Genomic DNA, 13,914 nt, shown 5'->3' with positions numbered 1-13,914 from the left:
TGTCATTTTCACTTGCTAAGTTAAAACGAAACTAAAGACCTTTTCAGTTTACTAAGTCATGCACTTTACATTTTCATATTCGTGGTTGCAATAGCAATACCAGCATAAATTGCTTGTACATTGTATGATAATAGGGGATGAAGATATTGTTGTACAAATACCAAATCATGAACTGTTTCTAGGGTCCGGATCCGACAATACTTCGTACAATACCACAGAATAAAATTTGTTACGAAAACTCAGGCGTCAATAAGATGTTGATTCTATATAATACTGAACATTGAAAAGCAGTTTTTATGAGGTATTTCAATTATCTAATAAGAATCAATTAGGATATGAGAAATCCTGTCGGCAATTATTACTTAGCCCGACACGGAGCTCGACCCAAACTTAAATTTGACAGTCGTGTTTACACGACCTTCAAACCTCCAAAAACTCCTTTTTAAAAGGCCGGTAACGTATCTGTCTCTCTGGTGTTACGGGACTTGCTGGTGTCCATGGGCGGCGCTGATCGCTTACCATCAGGTGACCTGTCTGGTCTTTTGCCCCCTATTCGATAAAAAAATCTACTGAGGTAGGTACCTACCTACTCCCTAGTTTAAAAACGTATAAGTGAAAAAGATGCGTTCATGCAATATTGATAGGATCGTTTTAACTTTAAAATCGTGATTTAACGTAGGCGCCGATTTGAATGTACTGCCGGAATAAGAATAGTTGTTGCCTATGTAGGATGCTACAACATGGTACTGTGGGTAGAATGTTTAAACGAATTTAAAAGGAAATCTTATTGTATAACCATTCAATGTAATTTTCGCGTTTGACAACACTATTTTTGAAATGTTACACAGCGCACAAATATGAAGCCGCAGTGAAAAGCTAGACTATCAAGACATTAAAATATGATATCTACAAATATAAATTAATAACTATCTAATAAGATAAATGCAACAAAAGTCCAAAAGGAATTCCTTATAGTGATAAAAAACAGCAAATCAAAAAATAAACCATTTATTTATTCCTATGTTTACTATAAATATCATTCAAAAGGATTACCAACAGATAAATGTCTTTCGTCAAAGAACTTGTGTCGTTTCCTAGGTTTATCTTCATTGGGTTTAGCAAAAAATGAACTGATTGATTTAGTATTAGACCTCTTAGAGCCTGGTTCGTCTATATCCTCGAAGGTGCAGGTGGCAGCCTTCTCCTGCAGCATCAGTTCAGCTGTAGACCAACTAAACCTCACCAGCATTGGGTATCCAAACACATGGTCTATTTGTTCACGAATAAACTTTTTTGTTACTGGATCTGAAATTAAAAATAATTGCTATGTAGGGGACTTACGTCTGGTTGGAAGTTTGACTGCCTTATTAGGCAAGTGATCTCGCAAGTGCGATTACTAAGCAAAGGGTGTTAGGTATGGTTCCCAAGTCAGGCATAGCATTATATTTAGGTTTTGCTATAGCATATAATAGGCTTAATTTTTAGATCATGATGAATCTATTTGTTACTTTATCTGTTATTGTATCACTACTGTTTGTATTTACCTCCTGGATATCCACTTCCAAATTCTGCCTGGTTTAGTTCCAATCCTTCAAGGAATTTCCATACCTTCAAGGCATGATCTCTTGTTACCTTTGCCACAATACTGGCTGCAGATACTATGGGGTATATTGAATCAGCTTTCTTTGCTACCTAAAAAGTATTTAATACATTTTATTATTCAAGCTGATTTTTTTTTTCGTGCTGATTTTTTTTTCCCATAAGGAATAATTAAGTGAAATTAATGCCGACGTATTGGCCCTTCTATTAATTATCATTTCTAGCATGCTGGCTAAATGAATTTATTTCTGCAAGTTAAAAATAATTAATGTATTCTTTGAAATTATGAGTGTTGTACCTTAGTCATAGATTCGTATTCAATTTTACATGAAGTTCCCAACTTTATTTAAGTAAAATATACTATTATTTTATTAATTTGGGAGAGGCATAGGAAGAAAGCCGGCTCATAATTAGGAAATTCATGACTAGGTGTTTGAGACTAGATTAGGGAATCTAGGGTTCACCTTCGAGGAAAAGGATTCTAGGAATAACCATATGTTTGTTTTCATAAGTTTTTTTTTTAAATTACAGGAATAAACATAAGTAATGATATCTAGAGTAACATTATTTTCAACTTACAGTTATCTTGTAATCAGGAAAGATTTCTGATAATTTTGCTTGGTACTTCTCTGGTGGACCAACAGTGTCCACATATACTTCAGTTATGTTGGCACCACTCTCAGCTGCCTTCTTTATTAATGCTATTGCCGAGTTCATTGACACCTGGAACATTATAAGAAAATATTTTGATCACTAGTTTCAAGACAAATAGAGACTACAATAAAATTGTTAGTTACATGTAACTGTCACCGCTCACTCATAAAACAATTCAGTGTTAATTTGATTAGTTTCAAGCCAATCTAGAGGCTTACATTCTCATAAGCAACATTGCTTATTTCCAATTATTATAACTTTTGTCGTAACTCACCTCATTCAAAGAATGTTTTGCACGTCTATACATGGAATTTGAAATGTAATTTGGAGAAATGACGTCAGCAATCCAACCAACATTGTTCAGAGAATCTTCTTCAGTTATCATTTTACTAAAGATGTCATCACGTTTATCTTCAGTCAAAGCCTTAGAATCAGCACAGCCAAGGTCTTTTAGTACTTTAGTTTGGTTTACTGGGCAGTATGCTATGCCATATACCATAGGACCTAGGAAAAAGATAATAGTAGATTATTTGCCACAAGAATAATGTTATATTTATTGTGGGGCCATATTATACTGTTAGGAAAACTACACTCTCTGCCAATTTCGTTATGAACTGTCTTAGACACAGTCTCATAAATACAAGTACTAAGTGAAAAGTATGTTAATGACACCAAATCCTCAAACTTTGTTCTTAGATGTCAGATGAACCAGTGATATGGAATTATTATGATCGAAGTATTATTGGTATTAATTTACCTAAAACAGGTCCTCGTCCAGCTTCGTCAACACCAAGCATACATGGTTCAGTTTTACACACATCAGGAACAACAGAAGAGTTTGTAAAATTTGTAAAATTATCCTTCGATTTTATGTAATCTTGGAGTTCTTGCAATGATTTAATCATAGTGAATGATTTCAGTGACTAAATCTACCAATTTTCTTTACAAATAAACTTTGTTCGATTACTGTCTTTATATTTATATATAACAAATCGATAAATAAACAAAGAAATTCAATAGATAACGATGAGCTGTTTCATTTCGCGCCATATCATTTTGATATGACAACATTGACAATTCACAACTGTCAGCAAGTGACATTTTTAGTGACACCCAAGAACGACGCTGCCTTGCCCTTTAACCGATATTTCGATAAACGTGGTTTACACATTTTATAAATAATTCAATTTCCAAAATTATTGTGTTAGAATAAGAATCAAAATATTACAACGTTATTGCACTACGTAATATTTTTTCCAATCTATCTGATCGGATGTTTTATGGGCTAACATTTACCAAACCATAGAGCTACAGTAATAAACAGTAAAAAGTTTACCATAAACTCATCAAAAAGAGAGAGAAGTGAAGTGCATAATATTTTTAGATGTAGAAATCAAAGGTGTCATCTGAATAATTATTAAAATATTATCGATCGTGAACATAAAAGGTAAATATTTTATATTTTTATTCTTTGTTTATGTAGTTAGTGGCTTGTAAGTGTATCAACCAGTAATTGATGTATACTCGTTTGTAGGTTAGAGTAGTGCGATCTAATATGCAGAACAACCCCCAGGAGCTTTCATGGCAGGCGATTCAGGCTATCGTCGGGGTTAAACTTCCACCAAATGTACTACGCTTTGATGATATCGGATTCCACTTAGTCAACAATACTGTTTCAAGCGCTGAAGATTCTGATTCGGATGTAGAAATAGTCGAAAATGATTGGGAGTCTGATAATAATGTGTCCTCCAGACCCGATCATTCCGACAATGAAAAAACTACGTCCCCCGATAGGGAACAAAGTGAGTCACCCGTTTTACGACTCATAGAGCCCGACAATAACAATACAGGCAAAGAAACTTTAGATTACAGAGAATATGACGAAAAGATTGATACTAAAGATATATCTCCAAAGGAACATATGACACAAATCCAAATCGATGATGCTGATAGTTCAAATGGTAATGTTATGTCTATTGAAAACTATTTGGAGGTCACTTTATCTACTGACTCTGAGGCTAGTCATACTTGCAACCAATGTAACCAAATGTTTTCTAACGAAAACTCTCTGGCCTCACACAAATGTAGTGCTAAACCCACCGAAGAAAAAAAGTACTCTTGTCATGTGTGCTCAGAAAAGTTTCCAAGCTCCTGGGATCTCAGGAAACACCTAAGCAGCCATTTTCCTGGAATGTTGGAATCCAAGTCAAGCTTTTGTCACCTTTGTCAAAAAGACTACACAAAAACAGGATTCATGAATCATTTACGTAAACATACGGGTGAGCGTCCATTTGTTTGTGAACTTTGCCATAAGGCATTCTCTCAGTCGAGTTCACTTTCCATACATATGAAGTTCCATCTCAATGTAAGAAAACATGCTTGTACTGTATGTGAAAAGAAATTTGTAACCAAAAGTGAACTATCTCGGCACATGACAGTGCACACTAAACAAAAGTCCTATTACTGTGGAGTATGTGACAAAGCCTTCACTCGCTCAGATAATATGAAGAAACATGAGAAAACTCATGGGTAAAATGTTTTCGATAAAATCAAACGAGAATATAGTACTGTGAACAATGTCATAATATAACATGCAATTCAATTGCATTCTGAAATCAAAATTGTCAATAATGTCTGGTCAATTCTGTTGCCAAAAGCATTGTAGTTATTACTTTTCAAGAAACTATAATTTCTGATTCTCTTATTGCCAAAAAATTAGTTATAATATGTTTGTTAAGAATAGAACTTTTACATTGTTTATACTAAATTTAAACCTATCATGATCTAGTTCATATTTTAGTCATTATGGTGTGTTTCTGTGTTTATGCGAGTGTTTTAACACACTCAATGTGTGCTGCTGTAATTGCTTGCAATTTTTTTTTATTTATATTATTTTCAACTGTATGTTTGGGTTACTAGTGAATTAGTAAAATGTATTTGCAGGTGCTCTACAATAAGGTCACACATATCTCAATCCAATGTTGCCTTTTAGATATGATAAAGTGATATTTTAATATATGGATATTTATGTAGGTGGAATGTCCAAAGGTCCGATAGCCTTATTGTAATGTTTACATTAGATAAAAGGAAACATGTTGGTTATTCAATTATGAGGCCTTTGAAAAGATATCACCAATTATTTTTGTAAGCTTATTGGTAGAGGTGACCATTATGGGATTCTTGGTGTTTACTCAAACAGGACATATTATGATAATAGAGGAATATCTAGTAACCTATTAAGTAATGTCTATTATATAAGACCATTAACCAAAATTTCATAATTAAGCCTGCTTTTCAGAGTTTGATTTAAGGGAGTCAATGTTCTGAGTCATTTTTATTTTAATAATCGGCCGAAATTATCGTCATTTATTTTCATAATAGAGCAGGGTTCTGTAAGGACCTTTATCTACAGTCTCAGTTAATTAAAAAAGCAACTATTGGGTTTCTTCAATTTTAGTGAAATATTATCAAATCTTCAAAATCCTTATGCCACCAGGTCCTCACTATGATCGAGTAAATACCAATTTAGCATTATGGGCTCCCCTACTACATAATTATACATATTACCTATTTTACATGAGGTATGGTACTAGACCACCAGTTAATGAAAACTTTGCCAAATTTTTAGATAAGTATTTCAAGTGATTTTAATTACTGTACTGTGTTGTAACCAAAGCAATAACATTTTTAATGTGCCTATTCTTTATAATAATTATTATAAATACAAGTATACCAAATAATTTAATTATTTAGAATTAATAGATTTAATAATTGAAAATCTGTAGGTAACTAGTAAGTTACTATTTTCCAACTGTGAATGAAGTATGAGGAAGTTACTCTGTATTTCCTTGTTGGTCTCCTAATATACTAGTTAAGATAATGAACAACTTTAATGATATAAGTTAAGGTTTATGAAATGAGACCTTCATTAAACATCACAAATGTTTAACAGTGCACATTATTTATTTGTAACTGTTTAGGAACATTAGTTAATTAGTTTGCTATTTGATAGACAAGGTCCTTTGCTATAAGACTTTTAGACCAAAATAAGTAACAAAAATCCCAAAGAATAATGTACTGTCATATTTTATAATTGGCTATAAAACCAAAGGCTAAACTTATATTGTGCCACTTGGATTTCATATACTGGTTGTAATATAATGCCTTATTATATTGTCTAGGTTAATTTTAACTAAAATAGACAATAAACATATATGTATATTTATTATATATTATATTTAATGTTTTAAGTATTTAAATTTGCATGACTTGTTTGTAGTTTAAGAAATCGATATTGAGCCAAATGAAATAAAAACGCAAAATCTACAAGACTGACGATAATATTCAGAGTAGGTATAAACTTGTGCACAAAATCAATTATTTATTCATACTGTTTATAATTACAATTTACAATGTTCTATTTATCAAAAATGCACCTTGTTAAAAACTCATCATGACAATTAGATTAAGTTCCGTTTGATATATAAATTAAAAATATTTTATGAAAATGTGTAATAATAATTGCGATTTTATTAAAGAGTTGTTTGTTGCAAGCTCTGTTTTATTTCAGAATTAAATAATATTTTTCCCTTTGTTCTAGGTTGCACTAAAGATGTCTGCAAGGTTACGTAACCTTAATCCGTATGAATTACATAAATACTTAGTTAATGTGTACTGTCTCAATACGAAGGGCTCTACTGGAACATTGAAACGGGACACTTCCAGAGATAGAACTGACCTTGACATTATAAGAGAAAATTACAAATTTTTATGGACCGAAGATGACGTTGCTGATACTTGGGAGAAGCAACTTGCTAAAAAGTACTGCGATAAACTATTCAAAGAATATTGCATTTGCGATTTAAGCAGATATAAAGAGAACAAAGTAAGTCCGACAAAAAAACTTGGATTCGATAATTGTAAGAACCTCCAAGCATTTGAAGAGATTTATCGCAAGTTCCCATTCTTAAAAATTACATTGAACTAAATGAAGTCTGCCTTCTAACGGGTCTAAAGGTCACATTGAAATATCCGATAAAGGTTCTCCCCTAATACAACATGGCTGTGTGAGATGGGGACGGTCCCTTATGTAACTCATTTTTTGCTCGAGACCTTTTGTGTCGTTATTGTATAGGGAGTGCAACAAAGGCCGTGCTGCCTTTCTGTAAGCTAAATATAGCTCTATACATTCACCCGCATTGATACACAGTAACGCACATCTGGCCATTCGTGCCGCAGCCGCCGATCCCCATTTGTCTCACAAAATCAATGACAAGAAGGCACGCTTCATTCTCACGGTTTAATGACAGTGTTTTTTTAGATACATCAAGTCTAAGGTCCGTATTGAATAAACATTTTCTGTAGGTACCGAAATAATAATTCTATCTAATTATATTGGATGTAGGTTCCCATTTTGCTGTCTAAAAATAAAACGCACTACCTACTAAAGCCATATAATAATTATTATTTGAAATCTAATAGGATGCTCTGGATAGGTCAAGTAGGGTACATTATGTAATCAATTAGAAGACGTGTCTTCATCGATAGGAATACTTCGTCTGTGTTTTACGATATATTATGGTTTTATTTCTTGCACATTGAGGTAAACATTGTTAAGTATTTACCTACTAAAATATTGCTTCTAATTTAGTAGATACTGAAATCTTCAAATAAAGTATGTATGAAATACCTACTAGGTAGCACTCCGCTGGCGTGTCGAGAAAGAAGTAGTACTGGGGAAGGGTCAGTTTCAATGTGGCAATAAGGTGTGCAACAATGATGGCGACCTCAAGTCCTGGGAGGTCAACTTCGCTTACATGGAAGATAACGAGAAGAAAAATGCTCTCGTAAAGCTTCGTAAGTCCGATACTAATTCCATAAGAACAATATTTTATTACCTACCCACAGCAACTTACATTGGTAGACATTAAATTGGTTCGATACCTATGTCAAATTACCACAACATAAGTGTTCTATTTAAACGAATATTGCAGTTGAGTCATGACCTCTTCATTGCCTTCGCCTTATTATCATTATTTCATTACAGTTACTTTACATAGGCAGGCAGTGGACTCCGGGCTAGGATTTAATAATTGTTTGTATGTTGCACTAAAGCTATTGAACAGTCTGTTAGTATTTAAACATAATTTTATGTAAGTAGGTACCTGCGCAATATGCATTGTCACAACACGCATTTAAATAGAATACAGGGCACAATTAATAATATGCCCGTTTATAATAGTTATTTTAAACAATTGGAAAATAATCCCGAAGCAAAAGCAGATGCTTTGTGCCCAATAGGTCCTACGCACCTAGTTCATCTATATCACAAAGCAGCTTGCAGCTTGAGTTCATTACCTACTCAAAACTACCTACCTTCCCCTTAAATTGCAAATGATTGAACTCTATACCAATCAAGCTGTACTTGCATCCAAACAATATAATGATGGGGTGACCCGTGCGACACACGACTTCAACTGCCTCACTAAGTAAAAAATGGACGAGAGAATTCATTGTAGGTACCTTCCTAAAACAGATTTAATTTGTAAGAAAAAATAGTTATATCTACCTATTAGGTACTTTTTAAAGAAAATAGGTACCTAATCCTTTTAGGTATCGTTTGTAGGTTTAACGATACGCGTATCCTATGTTTTGAACATACTTTTCGTTTGAGAATTAAATACGGAAGAGTAGAGTTAGCATGTATAGGTATACAGTTTGTATGGAGTGTAGGATTTAGGAAGTAGAAATTATTAATGATGTTCCTATTATTCTATTAAAATTAAATAGTCACTTCTATAATAAGTATCGGCAAACGACCATAAGGTACGTTTATACAGCCTACATAAACCATAATACAGCATTGTCCTTAATAACCCTTAAATATTTTACTGTAGGTGTGTCTTTAGTAGGTAATAGGTACCTACTTGACCGGTCAGCCTGTGGAGGCGGATGTGAAGTAATTACGTCAATTGGCAGTTGTACAATGCACGTCACTGGGGGAGAGCTTAGTACATTCCAAATACTAGGTTGCAATTTTGTCACTTTGTTTCCTGCCCTGTTACTTACGGCTTACGGAGTTCTGTGTTTGTATGTAGGCAGATACTTCTAGCAAATATCTAACAGATCCTTCTCTTTAATTAGGTCTGTGCCCAGAATGTTCAAAGCTATTAAACTATCGATCAAAGAAACGAGAAGTAAAAAGGCTTAAGAAAAGTCAGAAGAAAACAAAAAAAGCTAAAAAACCAGACAAGGAGGAAAGTGGTGACGAGGACCAATGCCCTGGCACTCCAGAGGCACCCACCTTAGAGGCTTCCACTTCAGCTGAAGTCACAGTACCAGGAGATGATGAAGCAGCTCTGTGGAAGAAAGGTTTGTATTATAACTTCCTCGGTTGCTCCGTTAATTTTGCAACAACGCCATTATTCTATCTTGGCATTTTGACCGCCACGTACGGTAGCCGAAAACAAAAATTGGCCAGTCAGCCACAGCTAGGTTAGTACTTACTTTTAAGTAAATTTTGTTTACCGGCCAAAGCTAACCGTGGCGATAAAAATTTTCAATACTGAAACTTATTCAATTTAGTAAAATTCTTTACCTTTTTTATAAACCTTGCCCCACACTAGGATTTTATTCTATGTCGTGGGTGACAAACAGCGGCGGCCTTACCCATTGCGAGGCTCCGGGCGGCAGGTCTTTGCGAGGCCCTTTGTCCTTCGTAAAAAGTATGTGATGCGAAAGTAGGTCTGGTTGTTTGGTTTAGGTACTTGTTATGTTTGACGAGAAATAGTAGTTATACAAATAAATAAAATTTGAGTTTTAAAAGATTTTACTTTGAAAGATTTGCAAAATTAACAAATACAGAGATGATACATTTTAAAATTGATGTTTGCGACTTTTCCTACGACTAAAATTTTTAATTAAAACAGAATAATCTAACGAATGAGCTACGTCATTTTCGATGGAAAGAATAGCAAGGGCTGAAAGCCGATCTTGTGTCATCGAATTCCTCAAATATGTTTTAATGATTTTAAGCCTCGAAAATCTCCTTTCAGCAGACGCAACTGTAACAGGTGTGGTGGCAATAATTCTCAGGACTATTTCGATAGTAGGGTAAACTTCGGTTAATTTTTTTCTATTATGTATTTCAGCACCGAGATAATGTCGTCGTTTCCTTCATACACACGAATGAACATATTCAGTTCTTCGTACAATTCATGTCCATCAATATCACATGATTCTCCTACTGTCATAGATATTTGCAAGTCGCTGCATCGTTTCAAAAGTTCACTATCACTAATTTCCTATAATCTTTTTGTATTGTAACCAAATATGCTCTCATGGTGTTTAAGTGCCTCAAACCTAGGATGACAGCTTGCGCGCACATTGTCGATAATAACATAAAAATAGTTTATTTTGAAAATCTCTTCCGCATTCAATTCATGAACTTCACCTTTCCCTTCATAATCAAAATGCCTCTTTTTACGTCGTCTTCTGACTTCTTTAAACTGTCTGTCAATCTCATTTTCCTCGGCTATTTCTCTCGCTGTTACAAGTGATGACTGAAAACCATTTTATCGATAATTATCGAGCCAATTTGTGAATGCGTCTAGGTGTTGTATAGCCACATCTAAGTGCATGTTTTTGCTTTGCCACATTTTACTTATAACATTTATTTTTGTAAGAATGTCATACCATATGACAAGTGAAACTACAAATTCGTATGTAGTTATTTCCTTTTCTATAGAATGGCATTCACTGACCAACTGACAATCCGTTGTATTTTCTGCTAAATCCTTTAAAGCATCACATAATATATCGCTTATTTGGTATTTAACGGCCTTCACTGATGCTACTCTGCACTCCCATCTAGTTTCAGAAAGTGGTTTTAGCGATAACGATTTTACATGAGCATTTAAAATACAGAGTGTACAACCTTTGTAGCAAACCAAAAAAAGATTTTGCTTGGACACAAGACGATGCTGCATCTCCTAGAATGAGATTCCAACTATGACTCCCACAAGGTAAAAAAATAAGCAAGTGGATTAATTTCAAGAATACGTTTTTGGACACCACTTTTTTCACCACGCATATTGGCACCATTATCATATCCTTGGCCTCTGCAGTTTTGCAATGATATACCTAACTGTTCTAATTAGTCAAACTCTAAGCTGTGGTTTTTTCAACGGCTAAGAAACCAATAAAATGTTCTTCAATTTCAGCTGTATTTGTATTAAAAAATCTTATAATAATTGAAAGTTGCTCAACACGAGAAACGTCGCACGAGAAAAATCGAGTAATATTTATTATTTATTATTTTTTCAACAATTTGAGTCTTCACGTGACTTGCCATTAATTGTATGAGCTCATTTTGAATATTTTTTCCAATATAGTGGTTATTAATCGTCATATCTTTTACTTGTTTTACCGCTATGTTATAACCTGAATAAGTAATTAAGGATCAAAATAAAAAGTATTAAAAAATCTATATTTTTTAAAATTTGCTTGGGTTGTGTAGCGCGAGGCCCTTGCAAGAGCGAGGCCCCGGGCGATTGCCCTGTTCGCCACCCCCTAAGGCCGCCTCTGGTTACAAACATATGATTACACATGCACATGACACCCAGATCCAAATAAACTATTAGTGGATCACAGTTACTCCGTGCGGGAATCAAAGCTGCTACACGCTGCCCGGTAGGCAATTGGCCCAACCTCCGTGCCAACCGTGCATTCATCTATTTGGTCCAATATTACTTTTAAAGGTTGTCCCTATGGCACGAGGCTTTTCTCCTGTATTGTGTGTGCATTTTCCCACTCAGATCCAGATGAATAAATGGTCTGTCCGCAACTTGCTAGTCGACTTGCAGCAAAAAAATACTTTTCACACAATGCTGCTTAAATTATAATTTTGGCAGCAACGCCATATGCCATAACCATAGCCCAGAACCATTTGCTCTCAGAGCAAATATATTTTTTATATTTGAATAAAATCTTCCTTCGAAACAATTCTAAAGTTTATAATGATATCGATATCGTGTTTTTATTTCTTCAAAACACAGTTTTGGAAGTAAATCTGTGAAGAAATAGCACACTTTCGAAGTTTGTATAAACTTGACTTTTAATACGTTTTAAGGTCTTAATCTTAATTGATTTAGTTACATTGTATTGTAAGTACTCTGGATGTATATTTTAACAATGACTTTTTTGTACTATTTGATAATAGGTGCAGAAGAAATCGAGGAGAAGTCGCGGGAGGATGAGTTTGAGGAATACTTGGAAGACCTGTTATTGTAAACTGGAATATATATAAAATAAAATACACGAATTTAATAAATTGTTTTATTCCAATCTATTTTAAAGTAATGCATTGTTGGAATAACTAAAAGCTATTCTTGAAGGTATTTCGTAACTAGAAAAACTCTTTACACAGGACATGGTACGATGCGGCTCGTGGTAACCAGTATATAAACTAATGTCAAGCGATTGGTTCGCAGCCATGAGCTACAAATGTTGCTGACTATTCTAAGAATCTGAAGAAATATTTATTACGTAGGTAGTAAGCAAAAAAACCGTAACGAAAATATGAACACAAACCGCATCGCACCGCACCTTCACCAAGGGTTTACATTCATATGACTATAATTACATGCAAAACAGACGTATATATCAAATTGTTATGATAAATACACAGCCGACGAATGGACAATACATTGACTTTGTTAAACTTTTACTGCACTAGATCAGGGAGAATAAGACTTTACTAGTTACATTTGCCCTGATTTGAAGATTGAAAATTTATTGATTTATAGAAACCTACCTAGAAAGTGATAACAAATAAATAAAATTACATATAACAATTCAATAATTTCAAAAAATATGCCATTAAATTGTGCATTTTTGCAATCTCTAGACAAATAACACTCTGTAAATAAAGCTCAATCTAAATAATTGCAAGTATTATAATGAACAGATTTATCATATTGATACTAATAAAACCATTTAAAATAATATTCAACAAAAATAAGTATAATAAACTTCATCTCCATAACAATCAAAGCCTCATATAATCATAATTACGACTGGAAACTGCTATAGTAAAACTTATAAATTAATTAATTGAATATCAATTTGTAAGACATTTTTCACTTCACCCATTCTAATACTTCAATATTAGTAGCTGCATATCGGCATACAAACTCGCTTGCACTAGTGTTTAATCTGAACATGCTCGAACATGTAGTTTAAACACGTAAATACAATTTAGGCACTACTTTCGTTTTATAATCAAATTAAATGATTTATAAAAACTTTCGATCTCGGTATGCTACGACACGGTACGATCAGTACTTTACATTATTGTTGTAAACTGACCGTGGATCCGTCATCGCAGAAATTAGTATGGAATAATATGCTTCATTATCTGTAGGTGCGAGAATAACTTTGAAATAATTATTTAGTTTGCGCAGTCTTAGCGACTTCTTCGTCGTCTGAACAGTCTTCGTCGTGTGTATGCGTCAGTTGGCGCGGGGTCTCTGGACGCATGTGCGGCACTGATGTTGACTGAAACTGGAATAATTAATAAATTTAATAATCTTTAATTATACAGAAGATACCTTTCACCTGTTCCTCGAATCCTTTAACAATGCATTTGGTTCAACAACTTAT

At 33.9% G+C, this 13,914-nt stretch overlaps 3 protein-coding genes across 12 annotated transcripts in view; 1 reads left to right on the top strand and 2 right to left on the bottom strand.

The window, feature by feature from the left end:
- Nucleotides 1-992: 992 nt before the first annotated feature.
- On the bottom strand, nt 993-3,320 carry LOC118276084 (ribonuclease H2 subunit A). The gene is made up of 5 exons (XM_035594247.2): nt 3,011-3,320; nt 2,528-2,757; nt 2,179-2,322; nt 1,545-1,692; nt 993-1,305 (listed from the first exon to the last, which is right to left on the bottom strand). The coding sequence occupies exons 1-5, from the start codon at nt 3,156-3,158 to the stop codon at nt 1,037-1,039; spliced, it is 939 nt and encodes a 312-aa protein (XP_035450140.1). The 5' UTR covers nt 3,159-3,320; the 3' UTR covers nt 993-1,036.
- A 192-nt stretch (nt 3,321-3,512) lies between these two features.
- Nucleotides 3,513-12,583, top strand: LOC118276083 (protein FRA10AC1 homolog). Of its 2 annotated transcripts, XM_035594245.2 has the most exons (5): nt 3,513-3,700; nt 6,854-7,138; nt 7,950-8,109; nt 9,397-9,624; nt 12,473-12,583. In XM_035594245.2, exons 2-5 carry the CDS (start codon nt 6,866-6,868, stop codon nt 12,541-12,543), a joined length of 732 nt encoding a protein of 243 aa, XP_035450138.2. In that variant the 5' UTR covers nt 3,513-3,700; nt 6,854-6,865; the 3' UTR covers nt 12,544-12,583. The 2 variants fall into 2 exon arrangements, with proteins under 2 accessions (XP_035450138.2, XP_035450137.1); XM_035594244.2 differs by lacking the exons at nt 6,854-7,138; nt 7,950-8,109; nt 9,397-9,624; nt 12,473-12,583 and adding an exon at nt 3,788-6,806 and having other exon boundaries at nt 3,543-3,700.
- The window catches only part of LOC118276080 (cytosolic purine 5'-nucleotidase), a 29,734-nt gene continuing 28,394 nt past the window's right edge, over nt 12,575-13,914 (bottom strand). For all 9 annotated transcript variants that reach the window (XM_035594236.2, XM_035594237.2, XM_050707456.1 and 6 more), the window contains one exon: nt 12,575-13,815. In XM_035594236.2, the coding sequence (XP_035450129.2) occupies nt 13,699-13,815 (117 nt within the window). In that variant the 3' untranslated portion in view covers nt 12,575-13,698. The remainder of the gene's footprint in view (nt 13,816-13,914) is intronic.

Source organism: Spodoptera frugiperda, chromosome 31 (assembly GCF_023101765.2).
Source record: "Spodoptera frugiperda isolate SF20-4 chromosome 31, AGI-APGP_CSIRO_Sfru_2.0, whole genome shotgun sequence".
NCBI classification, from domain to species: domain Eukaryota; kingdom Metazoa; phylum Arthropoda; class Insecta; order Lepidoptera; family Noctuidae; genus Spodoptera; species Spodoptera frugiperda.
This window is presented reverse-complemented; position numbering and strand designations above follow the sequence as displayed.

Excerpts from the sequence above, each read along its gene's own strand:
- LOC118276083 (XM_035594244.2), top strand. The coding sequence starts at position 3,809 with ATGCAGAACAACCCCCAGGAGCTTTCATGGCAGGCGATTCAGGCTATC.
- LOC118276084 (XM_035594247.2), bottom strand. The coding sequence starts at position 3,158 with ATGATTAAATCATTGCAAGAACTCCAAGATTACATAAAATCGAAGGAT. Across the intron at positions 2,758-3,010 it reads TGGACGAGGACCTGTTTTAG|GTCCTATGGTATATGGCATA; the intron begins GTAAATTAATAC and ends TCTTTTTCCTAG. Across the intron at positions 1,693-2,178 it reads TTCCTGATTACAAGATAACT|GTAGCAAAGAAAGCTGATTC; the intron begins GTAAGTTGAAAA and ends AATACTTTTTAG.